Genomic DNA, 21010 nt, shown 5'->3' with positions numbered 1-21010 from the left:
CAAATATTTTAGTTATTATTTATTGTGATGTAGGAAATACATGTATAACTATATAGTTAGGTATTGTCGGTATTAAGTATAGATTAGGAACCGTACTTTTCTATTTAGAAAAAAATAGTAATAATATACGTTATTGTCGTTACAATCATTTAATATTGATTTTATATGTCTTTAATAACACCTACTAATAAATAATAATTAGGTACTAACACTGTTATATTATTTTAAAACAATGTGAAATAAAATTGAACTCATTTTATCTAGATAGATGATTAGTTTTTTTATATTTTAATATATCTGACCATTGTTTGTAGTAGTGACGTATTTAGGATTTATTTAAGGGAGATATAATTAAAATTGTCGATGCCAAACTACTCAAAATTGTATTAACTATTGATAGAGTGATAAATAGAAAAAAACCAATTATGACCAAATAAAAATAGCTAAAAAAGGTGGGTAAAGGGGGGAAATATATATCCCTAATATTCTCCCGTAAATATGCCACTGGTTTGTTGACTATAAAAGACTGAATAACAACCTCTTGATTTTCGAATGACTTCCAAATTACCCGAATATTTATAATTTTCCAATCATTACGCGTCATATTATTCTGTGATAATATTATTGTTCCATATTACAAGATATTACAAAATCCTTATCATTTATCAACCCTGAGCCCTAGGCTGTATTAGTTATTGTCAACAATTATCTATAATATTCTCATTCTGTGACTGTAATAAATATTAAATAATAATATCACGTATCAATCACTTCATAATATTATGGACAACGATGTGCTATTGCGCATAAACAATATTATCTGTCTGAATTCAGGTAAAATTATAGTAATAATAATAATAATAATAATAATAATAATAACAACAACAATAATAATACAAATTATCAGTTTTTAAATTTCACTAAACGAGTAAATGACTAAATTCTCTAGGTATGTCAATATTCAAATAAATCGTGCATTCGTGCCGAGTGTTAGCAAATGGCAATGGCGGTTACTGGGCAATGAATATTGAACACAAATACACAATTTGCGTGTTGACAAAATGTACGCACCTATAGAGGCTATAATGCGAATGAGCGGGGAATCGTGTTGCGTTTGGACTTTGGTAGTTCAGTGATGTTCGCGGTTTAGACTTAAGAATAATCAGCATTCACTATTCACTTAATCACTTTCGTCTTTCAGTCGTCCTGTGTTAGCGCTCGTGTGAGGTCGTCCGTTATTGTTGATCCATATTTTCATTACATGTGATTTCGTTAATGGAAGTGTGGACAACCGTTCAGGTATTTCATAATACAATTTACACAACAGTGTTTTGGTCACGTTCGGCATGTATAATTTTTTATGTACTTTTTTTTATTTAAGGTGAAACTAAAGAAATTATTTTAAATCTACAGTTCACCTTAGACATTTGTTATACCCAATCACACAATGAGTGTTGATGAAAGCAACAATGTTCATACGCGACTTCAGGTTCATAACTGTGTTGTGCAGCCTTTACTAACAGGTAACAAACAAACAAGATTATTTATAACCCGTTTTCATCTCTGTAAAATTATACATTTTTATTTGTAATTAAAAATTTTTTATAACCAATATTAAAATACAAAAATTTAAATAATTATGAAACCTTTAAATATTACATACTCTTAGTCACCAAAATGTTGTCCGCTATTTAAAGGGTGTATATTTTTTGAAATTCATAAAGAGCAAATGTGTAAATGGAAAAAATATGCACTGGGACATAGGTGTAAATTATAATATTATTTTTTAATGATATAATAATTTTAATATTTTAACAATATATATTTGAATAAGTATAAAAAATAAAATGAGTACACAAATAAATACAATTCAAATTTGTGTGAAAAAAATTGGTTTTTTAACAAGTTTGTTATCGTTATACTAGTGTAAGCTTATTTTGTTGTCGTTTTGCCATTATTTTTAAATCAAGATTCAAATAGTTGTTTGAAATTTTGAATTTTTCTCATTGAAAAGTAATGAAGTATATATGCAGGCCTGTGAATTGTAGTGAAAATGTGTGGTGAAATTATAGTCATTTTTAAATAAATATTTAACTATTATTTGACTAAAAATAAATTAGGTATTATTTAATTTTTTTAATTTTTTATTTTATAGCTTAATGATTTTAATTAGGTACAAATTTTATAAGATAAGCTGATATACAGTAATTATATTTACTATTTCTTGTATACATATATTGTATATCATTGTTTAGTATTAAAATAAATGAAAAATTGTTTTTCGATAATGATTTAATTTTAATTTTTAAAAGCGAGACCTTGTAATTATTTTCTGGCCTTAAGGAATATGCATTCAGAGTCACTATATTTTATGTTATATCACTATTCCACTTTCACTACTTAATGCTTTATTTTTAGCTAATATTTTAACATAAAGCTTTAGTGATTGATGTAATTATAAATGTTTTTTTAACTGATTTCATTATTTATATGGGTAACTATATTTATTGCTTACTAGATTTATATCAAATTACTATGGCTTATGCATATTGGAAATCAGAAAAAACATCAGATACAGCTGTATTTGATTTATTTTTTCGTCAGAATCCATTCCAAGGCGAGTTTACCATATTTGGTGGTTTGGAGGAATGCTTAAGATTTTTGGAAAATTTCAGTTATTCTGACAGTGGTAAGTTTCTTGAAACATTTTATTTTTGATTACATAATTGTATATATTTAATTAAGAATAAGAAAATAAATTTAAAAAAACAGGTATAAATGTAATATTTATGGTTATTTGAAAACTGTATATTTGTATTTTGAAAGTATTTCAACATATACCTAAATATTGTTATTTTCATTTTAAATAAGTACAATAAATAATATTGATCTCCTCAAAATAGTTGTTTGGTACATTATTTATTTTTAAATTAAGTTGTGTCCAATTAAAGTAGTAATGACGATGGGACCATTTGTAAATTACTTTATAAATGTAATATAATATTTAAATATACCTATTTTATTAATGAATTATATCATTTATTTAAAAACGCATTTACATTTTTATCTAAAACTATTACTAAGTTAAAAAGCATTAAAAGCATTAAACCATTAAAAAGTTAAAGGTTGACATTTGCTTTGCTTACCTTTAAAATAATGATTGAACTTAATCTCAGTTTTGTTTAGCATACTATGAAGTTGATTATCTTAAATTGTATTAAATTTATATTTTATATAGAAATTAATTTATTTTTAGATTCATATTTTTGAAAAAGTCTGTTAAACAATGGTAGTTTACCTTTAATATTCTATGAATAATGTAGAGAACATATTTACTCAACATCAGTATGAATAAAAACTAGATTCACCAGCATAATATAACCAATGTATAGATTTTTTTTTATTAAATAATATTGTTTTTACTTTTTTACTACGAGTTCATGGTTTTTGCCAAACATATTTTTAAATATATTGATAGCTGTTACCAGAGGGTTAGATGAAATGTTTTATATATATGTCAATGATATAAGATCACCGTTATTCTTTTGAAATATGTATCAAGTAGATTTTGATTTATGATGTATGTTTTGGTTAATATATTTGTTATAATAGCTTTTTATGTTAATTATCTATTCATTTTTGATTATATTTTATAGGCATTTTAATTTATTATTAAAATTGTTATCAATATTTTAGTTTTAGTTCTTCTGTTTGTTAAATTATTTTACTAAAAACATTTTTTTTTTACAATAAGAGAATCCTATACATCCTATTATATAAAAATTTCAATAATGTAACTTGATTAGGTTAGTAAAATAATTATCATTATTTTATAAAAAAAAAAGTTTAGATTAATGAAACATAACATACTTAAACAATATTTAATTAATCTTCTTCTCATTTTTAAATTAAAATACTAATTAAGTAAATATTATAATACATAAGAGTAGTTTAAAGAAAATTTTGTTGTTGAGAATCTATAAGTTATATTACATCAAGTACTATGCAGTTAGATAATAACACTACAGTTACAATACATGTTAAATGTAATAAAAAAAAAAATAATAATAATCAGTGATTAAATTTATTTGGTTTGTTGATAGTGAAATGACACTTATGAATAATGATTCAAATAGCTTATAATTTAATACTTAAACTTAAGTTCTATACTAATTATAAATTATAATGTACATAAAATTAAAAAATGCTTAATGGATTGTTTACATTTAAATATATGATAAAATATTGTTTATGTTGAAGTCTTTTACATATTTTGCACAAGCTTACTTAGATACAAGGTTTTTTTTTGTATTTATTCATATCAACAACAATAAATACAAAATACAATTAAATATATATTACAAAAATTAATAAATAAAATATTTTTTATTTACTGAGAAATATATTTATTTGCCTAATGATCTTCTAATGTGATCTATTTAATTAGGTTGAAAACTCTATTTTTTCTATTTTAAATGTTTTTTTACTTCTTTTCTTTGATTTTATACACAGATGTTAGTTGTATGTATTTCTTAGTATATTCCTTAGTACATCAGCGATTGATATTACATTTTCTTTACAATCTGAAAAATAATTTATTTCGGTATATGAAAATGAAAAAAAAAATGTTTTGTTGTTATGTAAATTAATTACATACAGTGTATAACTGTGATAAATAATAATAGCATATTAATTGTGGCAGTATATGCGAGGTCTTTATCAAGATATAATGTTAAAAAAGTTGTTGAATAGAGTAATAAAATATTTTATCAAAATTATCAACTTTTACAATATCCATTTTTTTTACAATATTTTAATTTTTACGTAAGTTCTGAGTACCTATAATATAAAATATTACAATTTAATAATGTTCACATTTTGCAGAAAAATTGAAATATCGCAAAAAATGTTTTTAATTATAAGTTTTTTAGTGTTAATTCACATCAAAAATTAAAAAAATTTTGTGTTTTCAGATATTGAATATTTAAAAACTGCATTACCACCAACAATTGAACAATCATTTTTTGGATATTTAAAGGAATTGACTGCTAAAGATGTGAAATTATATGCTATTGATGAAGGTTCTGTTGTATTTCCAAGGTAATTGAAAAGAAAATGTAAATTGTTTTATTACTCAAGCATATATTGGCACTGTTAGATTAAACAGGTTTTAGTTATGTATATAAAATAAATAATTATTGTGCTTTACTGTATATCTATATACTACATAATATTAATTTGGGTCATTGATGTCAAATAAAAAATAGGCATTTAAAGTTTTTGATATGATTCATTTTTTTGTAATTTTTTTTTTATAAAGATTCTTTTGGGTATTTTTTCTATAATAGTAATGAATTTATTTTGGGTACCACTTATTTGTGATCTTTAAACATTGGTTAATAGAATTATTTTCTTAAAATCTAATTATAAAAATTTAGTTATTGTCATTGTTATTATTTTAATAGAGTTAAATTTTGAATTAATTAAATCAAAACATTTTGTAAATCAATGTAATAACTTTAAGACTGTATCTACAGTTTTATATTATATCTTTATTAAATTTTTTATTGGTATAACTGTATTTTAGTTTAAAAAGTGTTTAAATCCGTTTTATGTTATAGAATATAGAATTAAATTAGTATTTTATTTTCAGGGTGCCTTTAATTCGAGTCGAAGGACCTTTAATTGTTGTTCAACTTCTAGAAACTACTTTATTAACATTGGTCAACTTCTCTAGGTATTTATTTTTAATAAAACATAGGTGTGGATATATTTAACTTTTATATAATTTTTAAAATTGTTTAGTTTAATGGCAACAAATGCAGCTCGATATAGAATGGCAGCAGGTGATAATGTATCATTATTAGAATTTGGATTAAGGCGAGCCCAAGGTCCTGATGGTGGTTTGTCTGCTTCTAAGTACGCATACATTGGTATGTAATTTTAACTTTAATAACAAAAAATAGTTATGCATTATCAATTATTACCATCACAGTTTACTAGTGTGCTGGGTACTGGTTGAACTTGGTTATTGATTGTAATACAAGCAATGTCAGGCAGTGACTGGTACCAAGTGAATTATGACTAGATATATGTTTTATTACTCACTAGTAATCAACACTAAACTTGAACTCAAACATTTTGTTTTGTGTAATTTTAACACGAACACCTAAATTAAATGACTTAAAATATATTTTTAATAAATTTTAATTTTAAGTTTCTGACAGGTTAAAAATTACTTTATAAGCAATAATAATTCTTTTTGTAGTAATCACTATATAGTTTTCATAGTTTTTTTAATATTTAAAGTACACATTTGGGATGGTTAAACAAATCAAATTTTTTTAGATTAATAATTTAGTGTGTATTTGTAGTAATATTAAGTTATAATAAAAATAATTACAAAGCTAAATTATATCATCAACAAAAAAAAAAAATATATAGTTCTTTGAATTTAAGCGAAATAAATATAAATATATTTTTATTAGCATTTAAAATGTTTAAATATTATACTATTAAATAATATTTAGCAAAACTAGCTAAAAACTGATACAAATAATGAATTATTGATCAGTTTTGACATTTTTTATAACTGAATTAACTAGGCAGTATATATTTGAAAGAAAAATAAAGAAACTTATTTATATAATAATAAAATTAAAATTAAATTAATGCTTTTGTTATTTCATAAATATAGAAAACTGCCAGTGTTTTCATTGATGATTCCTTTGTTTGACAATTAGATTAATATAAAATGATCTTAATGTTTTTAACACAAAACTAAGGTCATTTTATAATGTTGCAATTGTGTTAAAAACTTTTTTTATTTGTAATTTATTTTAAAATAATTGAATAAATTTTATCATAATATTTTTTTGAATGGAATAACTCAACATACTACTATTTGTATGAGATGAGCAAAATGATATAATTGTGTAATATCTAATCTTTATTTTATCCATATTTTTTGTTATATATGAATGCTATCAGTTGTTTAATATATGTGCATCATAATGTACAATAGCATAATACTGAAAATAAAATAATGAAGAACCTTCTTTAGATCTATAGTAGCTATGATTATCATTCTAATAATTAACTATGAATTTTTCAATAAAATACATAAAACAAATATTTTTTTTGTTATTATTGAATATCCAACTAAAATAACTTTTGTATATACATATATACATAATTTTTAAATATTTATGTTAAGGTGTTAATTATTTTTTGGTTTTAAAACAAATATTATTTAATTTATACAATTTTTGTATTACTAATTCTAATACTTTACTAAAAGTTTGTCGTAAAATATTTAATTACCCATTCTAAACTGTTATGTTGTATTGTATATAATAATAAAAATATTACTACATGATTTTTACATTATAATAAATTGTATTATGAGTAAATAATAACGATACTAATAAATTATATTATCAGTTTTGTTGTATAAATTTAAGTTACATAAAAATATGGTAAATTCATAATCTAATCATACCTACTTGGTAAAATAATATTTTTAATAGTTTTTTTTTAAACATATTGGTATTAAGATATAATCTGTTCTGTTTTAATTGATGTTAAATTATTAATTTTAGATTAAATAAAATCCCTGCATTTTATACATCATACTTTCATATAATATAATATTCATCAACATAAGTATGAGAATATCTGATTAGTTCAACACATAGCTGATTATTAATAGAATAATATTATGTAAATTAATATTTTTTAATAAATAATTGATTCTATTTATGTATGGTTCATATTTATGAGTAAAACAATAAGGAAAATATTGTAATATAAAATATGATTTTAAGTTATAATAATAAAAAAAAAATTGTGTCAAAATAAAATAACTGAGCTTGGTTGGCTGTCCATTGAGTTTTTGATTATGCTTGTCATTTGTGTAGTTATTGTAATCGATGTGTTAAATTTGAATTAAAAAACAATTGTGGATAAAAATGACTGTCAGATTTGCATTTATTTTTAATTATATTATAGTATGTTATATTATCATTATTATTTTCTTAATTTAATTGTTAAAACTAATAATTACAAAAAAAAAATATTGCATATTACTTAAGTCAGTAACAAAATATCATAAAATTATATGAGTAGGTTTGTGATGTAATTAGTTCAAAATTGGTCTATATTTAATAAAAATGTCATTTTTAGAAAATCATAATATTGAGGTTATTTATTATAAAAGTGAGAAAAAATTTGAAGGTAATGATTATTATTTTCTTTATTTAAATAAAATAAGTGTGATAGTTGTAGAAAGAAACTATTATTTTTTATTATTTAGTTATTCAATTTTTCAACAATTGACCTTATTTTAAATATTGTTTAACCGCAGTACAAAATCTTAAGGTATGGAATCACGTATTAAATTATTAAATATTTTGAAACAAATTTATTATCAAAATAGATCAAAACAATTTTTAAAAATAAAAAGTGTTAAATGTGCAAATGAAACCTAAAATATTTTTGAAACAATATTTCGTCAAATAAAAATGTTGGTTTATTATTTGATGAAAATTTCTAGTCTCTATGGTCCATTCTGAATTATTAATAAAAAATAAAATAAATAAATAAAAAATAAATTATTTTGAATACTAGTAGCAATCCTGTTTTTCCATTGCCTTTTGTTATTATATACCAATTATTAGAATAAGTACTGAAAATTTTCAACTTGACCTATATGATAAAATTTTACTTCCCTCAATAAAAGTTATATGCAATAAAAAATAAAACCTTGTTAAGAAAAACTTAAAATCTATAATTATATAAACTGTTCTTAGAAATAGCAGTGATCCATTCAACTCCTTCAACCAGAATTGTTTTTCATAATTATTTTATCATTAAAATCCTATTTGATACTTACTGTGACCTACTCAATGATATAGTATACTTACAATCTACTATATCAGCAAAAGTTTCCCAGTTTTTCTCTTATTTTTATTATATTTTTTAATAAAAATTAAGTAATTATAATATATTGTATAACTTCATTTATGATGAGTAATATTTTTTATACTTTTATTCTTTAGGAGGATTTGATGGAACAAGTAATTTACTTGCTGGAAAAATGTTCAATATACCAGTTAAAGGAACTCATGCTCATGCATACATAACATCATTCTCTAATCCTAGTGAATTAAAAACAAAGGTACTAAAATTTAGTTTAAATTATTAAATTTGTACTTTTAACATGATTCTAAAATTTGATTTTTAAGTACCAAAAAATAATAAAAAAAATTTAAGACTAGTTAAAAAAGTAAAGTATTTTCTTTTAATCTTTTATAACTGTCATAGTATTGATAAATAATTAAATTAAAAATAATACAAATATGGGTAATTAAGTGTTTTATAATTTAGTATCTATATTTTTCAATACATGGACCTTATTTTGTAAAATTCTGTTTGATCAAAAACCAACTGTACAACACATCTTAAATATTTTTTGACTTGCTTATTTTTTCTTACTCTTTTAAAGATACTTTCAAAAAATCAATTAATGATGTCTTCAAAGTATCATCTAAATCAAACTTGTATTTTTAAAATTACTTAAAAAAAAAGTTTTTAAATACTATTCTACCATAAAAATAAATGATTTGCTCAGTCTTAATATGATTTGTATTTTTTATATAGACCTTAATTAATTTAAATAATGGCAAAGAACAAGATTTGATTGATTTAACTTTATCATGGCGTACTACACTATCAAACCTTTTACACATATCTGAAAGCCAAGCATCTGATGGAGAACTGGCTGCTCTTGTTTCATTTGCAATTGCTTTCCCAGAAGGTTTTGTAGCACTCATAGACACTTATGATGTAAACAAGTGAGTTATTTTAATTTTTATAATAAATATTAGGTGATTCACCTAATTTATGTTATTAGGTGATTCATCTAATATACCATAGCCAGTTTTTTTTTGGTTTTTTTGCTTTAAATATAATTTTTGGGATACTTAAGGGTATACAATTATTGTATATTTATATTTTTTTTACAATTGATAATTAACATAATATATATGTATGTGTATACTTAAATTATAATACACATTTTATAACAATTTTAACTAAAGCTAATTTTTTTGTTTATGCTTTCATATTTACATACTCAAATTTATGGCATGTTCATTTTTGTCGAGTGAAATTATAAAGTAATATGATTGAAGCTCTTAAATATTCCAAAAGTTAGATTTTTAAATAACTATAATAAATAATAACTAGGAATAAAATAAATGGTTTAAAATTCTTAGTTATATGGGAAATATAATAATGTTAGATAAGCTTAGATTACATATACAAGAAAAAGTTTATCATTGAGCATTTCAGCAAATTTCAAGTTCTCCTTTTCCTTTAAAATGACCAAAACATAGCAATCATAAAAATAAAATCAAACCTACAAAAATTAGTCAGTGTTTTTTTTCTGTTCTAAATATTACAGGTGGCATTTCTTAGGACCAAAAGAACTACCTGTCATTTCAAGTTTTGGGTAAGAATTCCCATTATCCATTATTCGCATGTGTTTGACCTTGGGAAAAATGCTGATTGCTTTTTATGTGTTTGTTAACTCTAAATACAATAATAATATTAAAATTTTATTCCATATCCATACTTCACATATATCCATTACAATTTTTACATTTACAGCATGTAAAAATCCACAAATCATTTTTGGTCATAAACGCATGCTTGATTAGGTTCAGTGGTTCGCACCGGTTGAAAATAATAAATATTCAAAAATATAGTTTTAGTCTTTAGAATTAGATATTATTAATTTATATGATAGTTTATATAACATTATGGAATTTTAAATTCTTTTTTTAATTTTAGAAGTGGAATTTTGAATTTCTGTGCTGTAGCCTTGGCATTAAATGATCTTGGATACAAAGCTATTGGTGTTAGAATTGATAGTGGTGATTTAGCATATTTGTCAAATAAATCCCGTGAAACTTTTGTTAAAGTTGCAAACGAGTAAGTAAATTGTTTATTTAAAAAAAGAAAAAAGAATGTCAAAATAAGCTCTGTTAACATTGTATAGATATAATATACCTTGGTTTGCTAATTTAACAATAATCGCATCAAATGACATCAACGAAGAAACTATTTGGAGTTTAAATGATCAAAAGCATAGTATTGACTGTTTTGGAATCGGAACTCATCTTGGTAAATAAAAATACATTTAAAATAATATTTATAACATTTTAAATAATAGTGGTCTAAATATTTTGAATATAGTTACATGTCAAAGACAACCAGCCCTGGGTTGTGTTTATAAATTAGTTGAAGTAAATGGCACACCACGAATTAAATTAAGTCAAGATGGTAGTAAAATTACAATGCCTGGTAAAAAGGATGCTTTTCGCTTATATGGTGCTGATGGTATATACATTCAGGATTTTACATTTTTATAAATTAATACTATTTAGTTTAACCATTTTTAGGATTTGCTTTGATAGACTTATTGAAAAAGTCTGTTGAAGATCCACCTGTAGCCAAAACAAAACTTCTTTGCAGACATCCGTTTGATCAAAAAAAAAGAGCATTTGTAGTACCGTCTACAATAAAACCATTATACAAAGTAAACCTTAGATTCTTAATCTTTTATTAACATATTAATTAATGTTTATTTATTTATTGTATCCATATAGGTTTATTGGGAAAATGGACGTATAATGCAACGGCTACCAGAATTAAGAGAAGTCCGAGAACACGTCAAAGAATCTTTAAGAACATTACGCCCTGACATTAAAAGAAATCTGAATCCTACTCCTTATAAAGTAAGTACTTTTATAAAATTATATTTTAAGTATTTAAATTTATAATAATATCTTTATCATTAAATAAATAGGTATCCGTGTCAGATGATCTATATGAATTTATGCATGAACTATGGATGCGTAACACTCCAATTGGAGAATTATCATGATGTGATGTTTAATCTAAATGACCAACAGATATCAGCTGATGAAATTAATATCAGATTAATCTCAACAACACGCTTGAATGTGCACTTCACTTATACACAAGCTTTTAAGTTGTTTGACTAAAGAGAATTAATTTTGAGATTAAGGAATGAACAATACTATATAACATTTTCTATATGAATATACATATATTTAACATTTAGGTGCCAATGTATTCATTACTTTTGAGCACAAAAGATGTATTTTGGTTAATAAGTAGTGATCACAGTTTAAATTATTCAAACTAAATTTGGAAAGAAATCATTAATTTTATTTCATGATTTTTAAGTATATTTTATTTAATTTATCACAAGAATAATGTATACAAAAAAGAACAAAAATAAATCTAACAATTTCTAGTCTTGACAATAATAATTTATACGAGTACTTAATGCAATTTTTTGTTTATTATTTTATTAATATTAATACCAGAGTGTATGGCATTCCTGTTTTTGTTTTAATTGTATTATCTTTGTGTTCACCTATTTTTTTGTTGAAAAATAATGTTGTTAACACTATTTAAGTTTGTTTAGGTAAAAAAAAATGTATGTAGATATTTAGGAAATACAAAAATTAATTTTTGTAATTTTTTGAAAAGTTTATTTTTTTACTTGTATAATTTTGTTGATTATTTTAATGTTATAGATATAAATTTTTTGGGTATTTTAGGTATTTAAGTGTTGTTTTTTTTTGAGAGCGATTGAGAGAGCTTATACATTGTTAACGTTTGAATCGTAGAATAATTACACATGTCTTTTTAGTATCTCAATTAGTGTTATATTATTATTATAAATTTCTTCAATAATCCCATCCTATTTTTGGATGTCTCCAAAATATTTCAGAAACATTATTTCTCAATTGCTGTCTGAACTTAGAATTAAAGTATGGGAAAAACTATTTAACAAAACATATTATTCATTAGTTCAAAAAACGTTGAAAGTATTTCTCTTACAGTATTAATATTTATTAATATTTAAATTAAAAACATGAAGGTAACATAAAAATAATAAGTTAGTAGTACACGATAGTTTTAATTGAGATAAGAAATAAGTCTCACTAGCTTACTTGGAAATAAAATAATGTTGTAGTTGCATAGAATATTATTTAGTGTATTTGACTATGTACAGCTAACAGAAATAAAAGATTTATATTTTTAATTGAATATACTACAAATATATTTTTGATCTTTGTTTTAAAACAATAAAACAGTGAATATTATTGCTAAAATCTAGAAATTATTTGTATAGTTTACGTTTATCAAAGTATAAAAATAAAAACTAAAAGTTGTAGCTATACATCAAAAGTAAGATAAATTTAATAGTTATTTTTTTTATTTAAATATACATTTCTTGATGTAATGTCTACTTTAAAACTACGAGACTTGCAGAACTAACAATACAACACCACTTGTTTAAATTATCTCATTATTAGAGTCCGGCCTTTTATGCAAAAAAATATTTTTAACAAGCATATGCTGTTTGATGGAAATAAGAAATGTTTGCATTTCATAACCTGTAGAATCTGTCAAAAGTTTTTTTGCATATTAGTGCATATTTTGACTTCAGAGAATATTTCAAAATATTTTAGTATATGGTACATATTATAGAATATTTTATATTGGATTATATTAAAGGATGATAAATTATAAATTCATAATCATAATCATATTGCATTTTTTTTTTTTTTACTTATTAGTTAGTATTATCAATATTTTTGGGAATATTTCATCAATTTTAGATACATATAAACATCATATTTCAAACGTTTTAACAGAATATAAATTCGGACTTTACTCATTACTAATATTGAGTACAACTATAGATAAAAAATAAAACAATTTTTTTTTTTAAATATTTATTTTTCTGTGTAAAGATATATATAAAAATGTCTTAATGAAAATCACAATATTCAATTCTCTAAAGTGTATTATTTGTATATTTACATAAATTTAGTTAAATTGGTAAAAAAAAGTTTTTAAAATTGCGATTTCCACTTTTAATCATAAGTTAGTAGTTAAGTGAGTAATACAAAATATACACATAAAACCAGTTTATAAGTTAGGTATAAATGTGATAAATAATAAGTTAAAAATATTGTTGATGAATAAAATAAATATATAAATAACTAAATAAAATAGTAGGTAGTACCATTTAATTTCAATGATCATGAGTATAATAATTAATATTTAAAAAACCAGAATTTTACTTAATATAATATTAGTTGTTCTTTTAGAAAAAATTATCACAATCAATTTATATTGAATAATGTATTAATTATAAGGATTTATAAAGTTAATTATAGTTACTTTATTTATAAATTCATTAATGTTTTGTAAAAACGGGTTTATATTAATGTAAAAAATATGAGCATTATGTATAGTGATGAGCAAGATATAAATTATATGGTTTAAACTTTAAAATATATAAATCAAATATTTCTAGGGCTATTTTGGACCATACACATTTATTACTCACTCATTACTTCATATATTTAATACAGTTAGCAATAATAGAAAAATCTAATTTTACTCAATATTAATTGTATAAATTGAAACATTGAATAATGAAATTAATTTTTAATTTAGAACATTTACATTAAAATAAATAATAATATTACTTTTTCACTCCTAATTCTATATAAATAAATGCTGAATAAATTTAAGATTATAAGTTGAACTCAACAAGTGAGTACCTATATGTTTAAAATTTACCCAGAAGCTTCAATAATAATAGTATTAAGACCTTTTGGTCCAATTGTTGTCTTAAATTGTTCAGGTATTGGATACTCAGAATAATCTCCATCTGGCTTGGGAACCATTACATTCAATTCGGATGATTTAGATGTAACAATTTCAGTATTCAAGGAATCCTTGCTTAAATACATTTGGCAGCCATCCGTTTTATCGATTGTAATAGTTGGCACTTTACCTAACACCTGCATTTGAACTGACTGACAATTAATAAATTCAGCAGATGAGACTAATGAATCAAATACGATAGATGATTTTTTACAAGAATCCATGACAATTGAATTGATTTTGTTCTTTACTGTGATCGTGGAATTTACACATTTAAATATGTACACCACATTATTCATTTCAGCACCATCAACTACAAGATTAGTATTGTTCTTTTGGTTTTCGATGAGCCACTTTTTACCATCACGAGCAAACACTGGAGGTTTTTCAACAGCTGGTTTAGGCGCTGACACACTTGATGAACTGCCAATTACAGCAGGGGCCGGTCCACTAACTCTCATGCTAGGATTTTTATGGGTTTGCATATCAGAAGATACTTTTTTCAAGCCTTGAAACAAACATATTATTTGTAAATAAATAAAACTTAATAATACTGATATTTACCTTTAGTGATATCAGCACCACGATTAATTTCTGCAAATAAAGCATTACGATTAGTAGCATCTGGATCAGCAGGAGCTAAACATAAATCATCCATTGGCGGTAATCCACATGGTGGTGGTGGTGGTGGGGGACCTCCGGATGGTTTTGTTCCAGCTTTTGCCCAAACCAATCCAGTTGTATGGTGTTGTTTGACATAGGCTTGAAGATCAACTAAAAGTTGAACCCAAGTTCTAGCCCATTCAACATGAGTTTTGTTCCTAAGTAATAATTTTCAGAAATTAAATACCAATAATAAACTAAATAAATGAGTGGCAAATACTTTTCTTTCCATTCTTTAAGCACGCGGTTTGTGTAAAATTGACCAGTATCATTGCTTTCTTTAACATAAGGAGCAGGAGTAGGAGACTAAAAATTAAAATTAAAAACATTATATAATACAAGTGGTTCCAAAATGATCCAATTTATTTTAAAAAAATGTACTTGTTATAAAATTTGAGTAATTCAAATTAGGATAAGTTATAAAGGCTAGCAATTGCACTTAGTTTTTGTTAAAATGTTTAATGGCCTTTATTACTTGCATGGCACTGTTAGTAGCTTCAAATTCTTCATAAATCTGCTGGAACATATGGACTATCCATAATTAAATTGGTGGTACCTAATCTGTAATGTGATGTTTCAGTTCAATATTTCTCATAAGGTGGGGTAAATAAATAGTAACTTTTATTTATATTTGAAGAAAAATATTGTATGCTACAAAATCTGGAGAAAAAAGTAGTACTCGCAAAACAAAACATTTATATTAATGTTAAGTGTGTGCAGTGCAAGAAATGGGAATTCATTGAACATTTGTTAACATAGTAACAAGAAATGTATGTAATTACTAACCTTTAAGACTTATCCCAACTTGAAATTACTTAAATTTAACAATAAATACCCATAATATTTTTGTAATAACATGAATATTTTATTACTAACCACAGCAACCCAACCTAATGCAGGTATACTTTCACTGATGGCACTGAGATGATTGAAAAATGGAGACCCACGATTTTTCTCTCTTAGTGTTTGGATCTCTTGGATTTTTGTACTGGTAGGAAGTAATAGCTTTTGTTTTTCATTTTCACTTGGTGCACTATGTTCACTGGCATATTTGATGAATTGAAACTCAGCTCTAAGCAATTAAATGTTTAAAATAATTATAAATCAATAGTTCATTTTTAAATAATATTGATATAACTTACTGAAAAGCACTAAGGACAAGTGCAGCCTGAGTGGCTACATCACCGCCAATTTGATTGGATAATTGGACAAAAGTGGTCAAAGGACCAAGAATTAGATCCTCAAATCCTTGTACACTCATGATGAAAGATCAAACACTAAAAAATAAACACTGGTATAAATACAATTTATACATATTAAGATATTAAGCATTTTAGTGTAGTACTATTATAATATGTGTGTGGGTGTGTTAGAAAAGAAGAGGTATCTAAAAATAGTAGAATGTGTTATTCATATGTTTGTCTTATGACCTAGATTTAATTGAGTGTTCAAAAAATAACATTTTTTTTTATAGGTATAATTTGTTTAATTAATTAAATACCTAGACATTTCCAATTTAGAACCAACTAATCAAATTTATTTAAGAATTTGGGTTACAGATATATACTAGTTTATTTGTATTGTGTGAACTTTTTAAATTTAATTTTAATAATTATTTTAACCTTTTATAAAAATAATATTATAATTGTATGTGCCTTAGATAATGTACTATATGAATAAATTAGAATTAAAGGATAAAGCTAGGTAATACCAAGAGAACAATTTAAAGAAGTGATTATAAAAGAGTAGTTATTTTACTGAAGCTAATTTAAAAAAAGGAAAAACTGCTTTGAAGAAAATTAAGTTTCAATCAAGGTACATTTTGAACAATTGTTCGAATGTTATGGATTCATCGCTACAAAATTTAATATTAGGTACAACATATCACTATTCTGCAATGAGGTAAATGATTCAAGCCAAGTGTCCTATAATAGATACCTAGTTTTTATTTCATATTACTATTTTTTTTCAAATATCTAAAATTAAACATATAGTAGGCCAACAAAACTTCTTGGCAAGTTTTCCTTAGTGTTGATGAATAATATTACTCATATAAATTTAATTATTTAATCTATCCTTATCTAACTTTGTAATTATACATTTTTATTGGAACTCATAAGATACATTTTATAATGGGTATAGGTATATCAAAATTTACTTTCTGTAAATGTTCAATAATTTTGGTAGTTAATTAAAACAATGGTTAATGATACATCTATACATTACTGGTAATGTATAATATTTTTAGATATTTTGAATTTTCCAATATTCAGAGAAAAAAAATCAAAAAATCAAATATGTTTTGTTATGCTGTGTTTTAAAAGATAAATAAATAGAGCAGTATTTAAGTATTTAATACTAGTATGTCATAATAAAACTAAATAGAAGTACATTTTTTAAGCAAACAAAAACCAGGACGATGTAAATTAAACAATATGGTTCATATTTTATTATAAGTATAAGTTTGTTTTGTAAACATTGTACAGCAAAAATGTATTAAGCACAAATGCATAAATTAATAATGGTAGGTATTGAATTATGTTGACCTCAATAAAATTCCATGTATACTCTATCACTATAACATTAATTAAGTTTAAACATTGACATTAAAATTAGATATTGTTTACTAATCGAGATTAATAATTATGTATGTTTATGTTATTTTAAAATACCATTAAATTATAATAAAAAATATAGTAATCGTTTTTAAATTAATGTAGTTGGGTAGGGCTATGTTTGTAAGCCATTAGATACTAGAATATGAATAAATAATGATATGTACCTATACCTAATATTGTTTTATAAATAAATATCTATGTTTTAAGATGAAGGATTAAATATGGAGTTTTATATTTCCCTATATAAATGGTCATTTTATTATGATTATACAGAAATAATTAATCAGATAAGATTTTAATTTTCCTAATTAATTGTAATTTTACAATTCTGATAGGTAAATTTTTGAGGCCTAAAACCATTTTTAAACTGAAAGCTGTAGTAACAGTTTGGAAGTAAAACCCAATTTATATAATACAATTAATCGGTACGCTTACACTTCACGTTACAAACAATGCACATAAATCAGTGGAACAATATTAATGTGCAAAAATAAGAATAAATAGATAGGTAGTCGTCAAATTCGGGAAAAATAATATAATGTATCCACGACCTATATTATATTATTGAAAATATTCGAATTGATGACTCACCTGGACAATGACTATAATAATATGATAATATCGATGATGCAGAACCGACCGGCTTCACATAGGACGATCGTCGTCGATCGACGATCAATGGACTGGCGAGTAGCTAGTCGACGTCCAATGGCTGATCCCCGGGGATCGCACGACAAGAGAGGGAAAATGAAATACTAATAAGGCAAAAAACTAAACGAAAATGTAATCCACAAAAGCGAGAATATTATTATTATTATTATTGAAAGTATTGACTGCGAAGAGCGAGGCCGAAGAGCTTGGTGCTGCAGCTAGAGTTGCTACGTTATCTGTCACGATTCGCCGAATCACGAAATATCGCGAATTAGCCGACTGGTGTTGCCAACATGACGGGCACAAGAAGTGGGAAGATCTATGAAAACGAAAGCTGTTAGTTATAATAAATTGCTATTATACTATTATAGTATTTATAGTATTATGATCATCACTGTGAGAAAATAAAATAAATAGATCTATTTTGTCGTGACTAATGACCATATTAATTAATTTTTATTATTATTAACTGTGATAAATTAAAAGAAAATAATAAAACCTGCATTAAATGTTAATACTTGATTTTACTACTATTTTACTATTTTTCACTTTTTTCTTTGTAGCGATTAAATGATGTTCATTTTTAATTGTGCAATAGTGTAACTATACATTACCTTTAGTATAGGTCCTTCACGCATATAATATTTCAGTGCCTATATTTATTTTAGTTTATGTATTTTATTAAGTAGGAGAAGCCACATAGCTACACTCAGTGGTTGACTACTGGATTATGCCGGAAGGATATTGTGACTTTACTCAGTGAACCTTGCGTACAAATAATAATTAGAGGCATTCCAGCTTATGATTCTAGAGAAAAATATATTATTGAATTAAATTGACGTTGAAGACATAATTATCATTGATATCGTTAACATGTGTTAACGCAATCATTGTTACAGTTATGGAAAAATTGTAAGAGCTTTTCTGTTATAAATTGTATTATTAAAGCATTAGTATTATGGAAATATACAACTGGTACAGCAATTATTATAGTTGCAGTTTTATTATCAATTAAAAATTATTCATTCCATAAAAAAACTAAAAAAATTATGTAGGTAAATTTTTTTTTTTAATTTAATATTTTTATATATACCAAGTTTTTATTAAGTGAAAACTAAGAGTTACTTTTTTTTAATAATTATGAATTTGAGGACAATATATGTCTTTTAGAATTTAAAAATAAGCAAGCATTTAAACTCCGTGAATTTACTTTATTTGTACATAATATGACATATTCAGGACGAAACAAATTTGAGGGTCGATAAAATAGATATCAAGAGTTGAATTTTTGTTATAATCTGCAACCGACCACATTTCGCAATACAAATAGAAAAGTTGTTAATGTTTTAATTTTTTTAAGTGTCAACACTTAACAGTCAAAAGTGAGCTGCATCAATATATTATTAACGATGTTTTACTATTTCATTTTTGTAAGATAATATTTCTAAATAATTTATTAAGTATATATCTATATAAATTAATACTTATACAAACATAATAAATAAATCGGTGTACCTAGTATATATATATATTAATTATTAGTATTTAGTCCCATGTTATAATCTGATAAAAATTTATCGGTGCTACAGTGCTTGATTTGGAAAAAACTAGAAAGGTGACTCAGCGGATGTCGGATGAACGAGCGTTCCACACGAAATTAACCATCACATTACTGTGGGAGGGGGTAAAGCCCTGACACCCATCTTTAGCCATCCATCACACAAAACAATATTAAATTCATTCTACAAAAATAAATAAAAAGAAAAAAAACATTTATTATTAATAATTTTTTTTTTAAAACATCAAAATGGTGAATAGAAAAAAAAACAAATCTAAACTTAAACTAAGAACTAAATAAATAAGCTCATAAATGTTAATACGAACTATATCTTCATTTTGGAAAGATCGTTTGGGACAATTTAATTCATCTGCATATATTTTGACACTTTTAATCTATTAGCTCTCAACGTAATGATTTAGTTTAAACAACTGACGAAAGGTCCGATATAATTTAGGAAAATCAATGAAGATAATATATATGTCCTGTAGTCAAAGCATCTCTTTTTAATGCAACCACCTATATTGTTCATCACACTGAATGATTTATTACATTCAAAGGAGGAAAACAAATATTTTGGTTTTAGGTGTATTTTGCATCAGAAAAACTGATGATTTACAACTTTATTAGTAAATGTCATGTTTCCCGCGTTTCGTTTTAATAAATAGAAGGCGTACGCTAAAAAAATTTAAAAAGAAGGGGAACTCCGTGTCCCTGCGTCCTCCAAATCAAACAT

At 24.1% G+C, this 21010-nt stretch overlaps 2 protein-coding genes across 3 annotated transcripts; one reads left to right on the top strand and one right to left on the bottom strand.

Moving 5' to 3' along the window:
- Positions 1-762: 762 nt before the first annotated feature.
- On the top strand, positions 763-12287 carry LOC113558270 (nicotinate phosphoribosyltransferase). 2 transcript variants are annotated; one of them, XM_026963747.1, is made up of 16 exons: positions 763-834; positions 950-1299; positions 1382-1523; positions 2519-2689; positions 4974-5100; positions 5654-5737; positions 5806-5933; positions 9060-9178; positions 9661-9854; positions 10466-10513; positions 10855-10995; positions 11063-11187; positions 11260-11403; positions 11466-11602; positions 11673-11801; positions 11873-12287. In XM_026963747.1, exons 3-16 carry the CDS (start codon positions 1448-1450, stop codon positions 11948-11950), a joined length of 1701 nt encoding a protein of 566 aa, XP_026819548.1. In that variant the 5' UTR covers positions 763-834; positions 950-1299; positions 1382-1447; the 3' UTR covers positions 11951-12287. The 2 variants fall into 2 exon arrangements, with proteins under 2 accessions (XP_026819548.1, XP_026819550.1); XM_026963749.1 differs by lacking the exon at positions 10466-10513 and having other exon boundaries at positions 764-834; positions 11873-12284.
- Positions 12288-14294: 2007 nt separating this feature from the next.
- LOC113560466 (adenylyl cyclase-associated protein 1) lies at positions 14295-18948 on the bottom strand. The gene is made up of 6 exons (XM_026966350.1): positions 18657-18948; positions 16590-16724; positions 16324-16519; positions 15668-15753; positions 15349-15605; positions 14295-15292 (listed from the first exon to the last, which is right to left on the bottom strand). Exons 2-6 carry the CDS (start codon positions 16706-16708, stop codon positions 14694-14696), a joined length of 1257 nt encoding a protein of 418 aa, XP_026822151.1. The 5' UTR covers positions 16709-16724; positions 18657-18948; the 3' UTR covers positions 14295-14693.
- Between the last annotated feature and the right edge of the window lie 2062 nt (positions 18949-21010).

Source organism: Rhopalosiphum maidis, chromosome 1, assembly GCF_003676215.2.
Source record: "Rhopalosiphum maidis isolate BTI-1 chromosome 1, ASM367621v3, whole genome shotgun sequence".
In the NCBI taxonomy this organism is placed as follows: Eukaryota; Metazoa; Arthropoda; class Insecta; order Hemiptera; family Aphididae; genus Rhopalosiphum; species Rhopalosiphum maidis.
This window is presented reverse-complemented; position numbering and strand designations above follow the sequence as displayed.

What these genes read in the sequence shown, in the direction of transcription:
- LOC113558270 (XM_026963747.1), top strand. Translation starts at nt 1,448, where the DNA reads ATGAGTGTTGATGAAAGCAACAATGTTCATACGCGACTTCAGGTTCAT. An exon ending in CTAGTGAATTAAAAACAAAG is followed by an intron (nt 9,179 to 9,660) that starts GTACTAAAATTT and finishes TTTTTTATATAG; the next exon opens with ACCTTAATTAATTTAAATAA. An exon ending in TGGAATCGGAACTCATCTTG is followed by an intron (nt 11,188 to 11,259) that starts GTAAATAAAAAT and finishes TTTTGAATATAG; the next exon opens with TTACATGTCAAAGACAACCA.
- LOC113560466 (XM_026966350.1), bottom strand. Translation starts at nt 16,708, where the DNA reads ATGAGTGTACAAGGATTTGAGGATCTAATTCTTGGTCCTTTGACCACT. An exon ending in CTTGTCCTTAGTGCTTTTCA is followed by an intron (nt 16,520 to 16,589) that starts GTAAGTTATATC and finishes TTAATTGCTTAG; the next exon opens with AGCTGAGTTTCAATTCATCA. An exon ending in CTTAAAGAATGGAAAGAAAA is followed by an intron (nt 15,606 to 15,667) that starts GTATTTGCCACT and finishes ATTATTACTTAG; the next exon opens with GAACAAAACTCATGTTGAAT.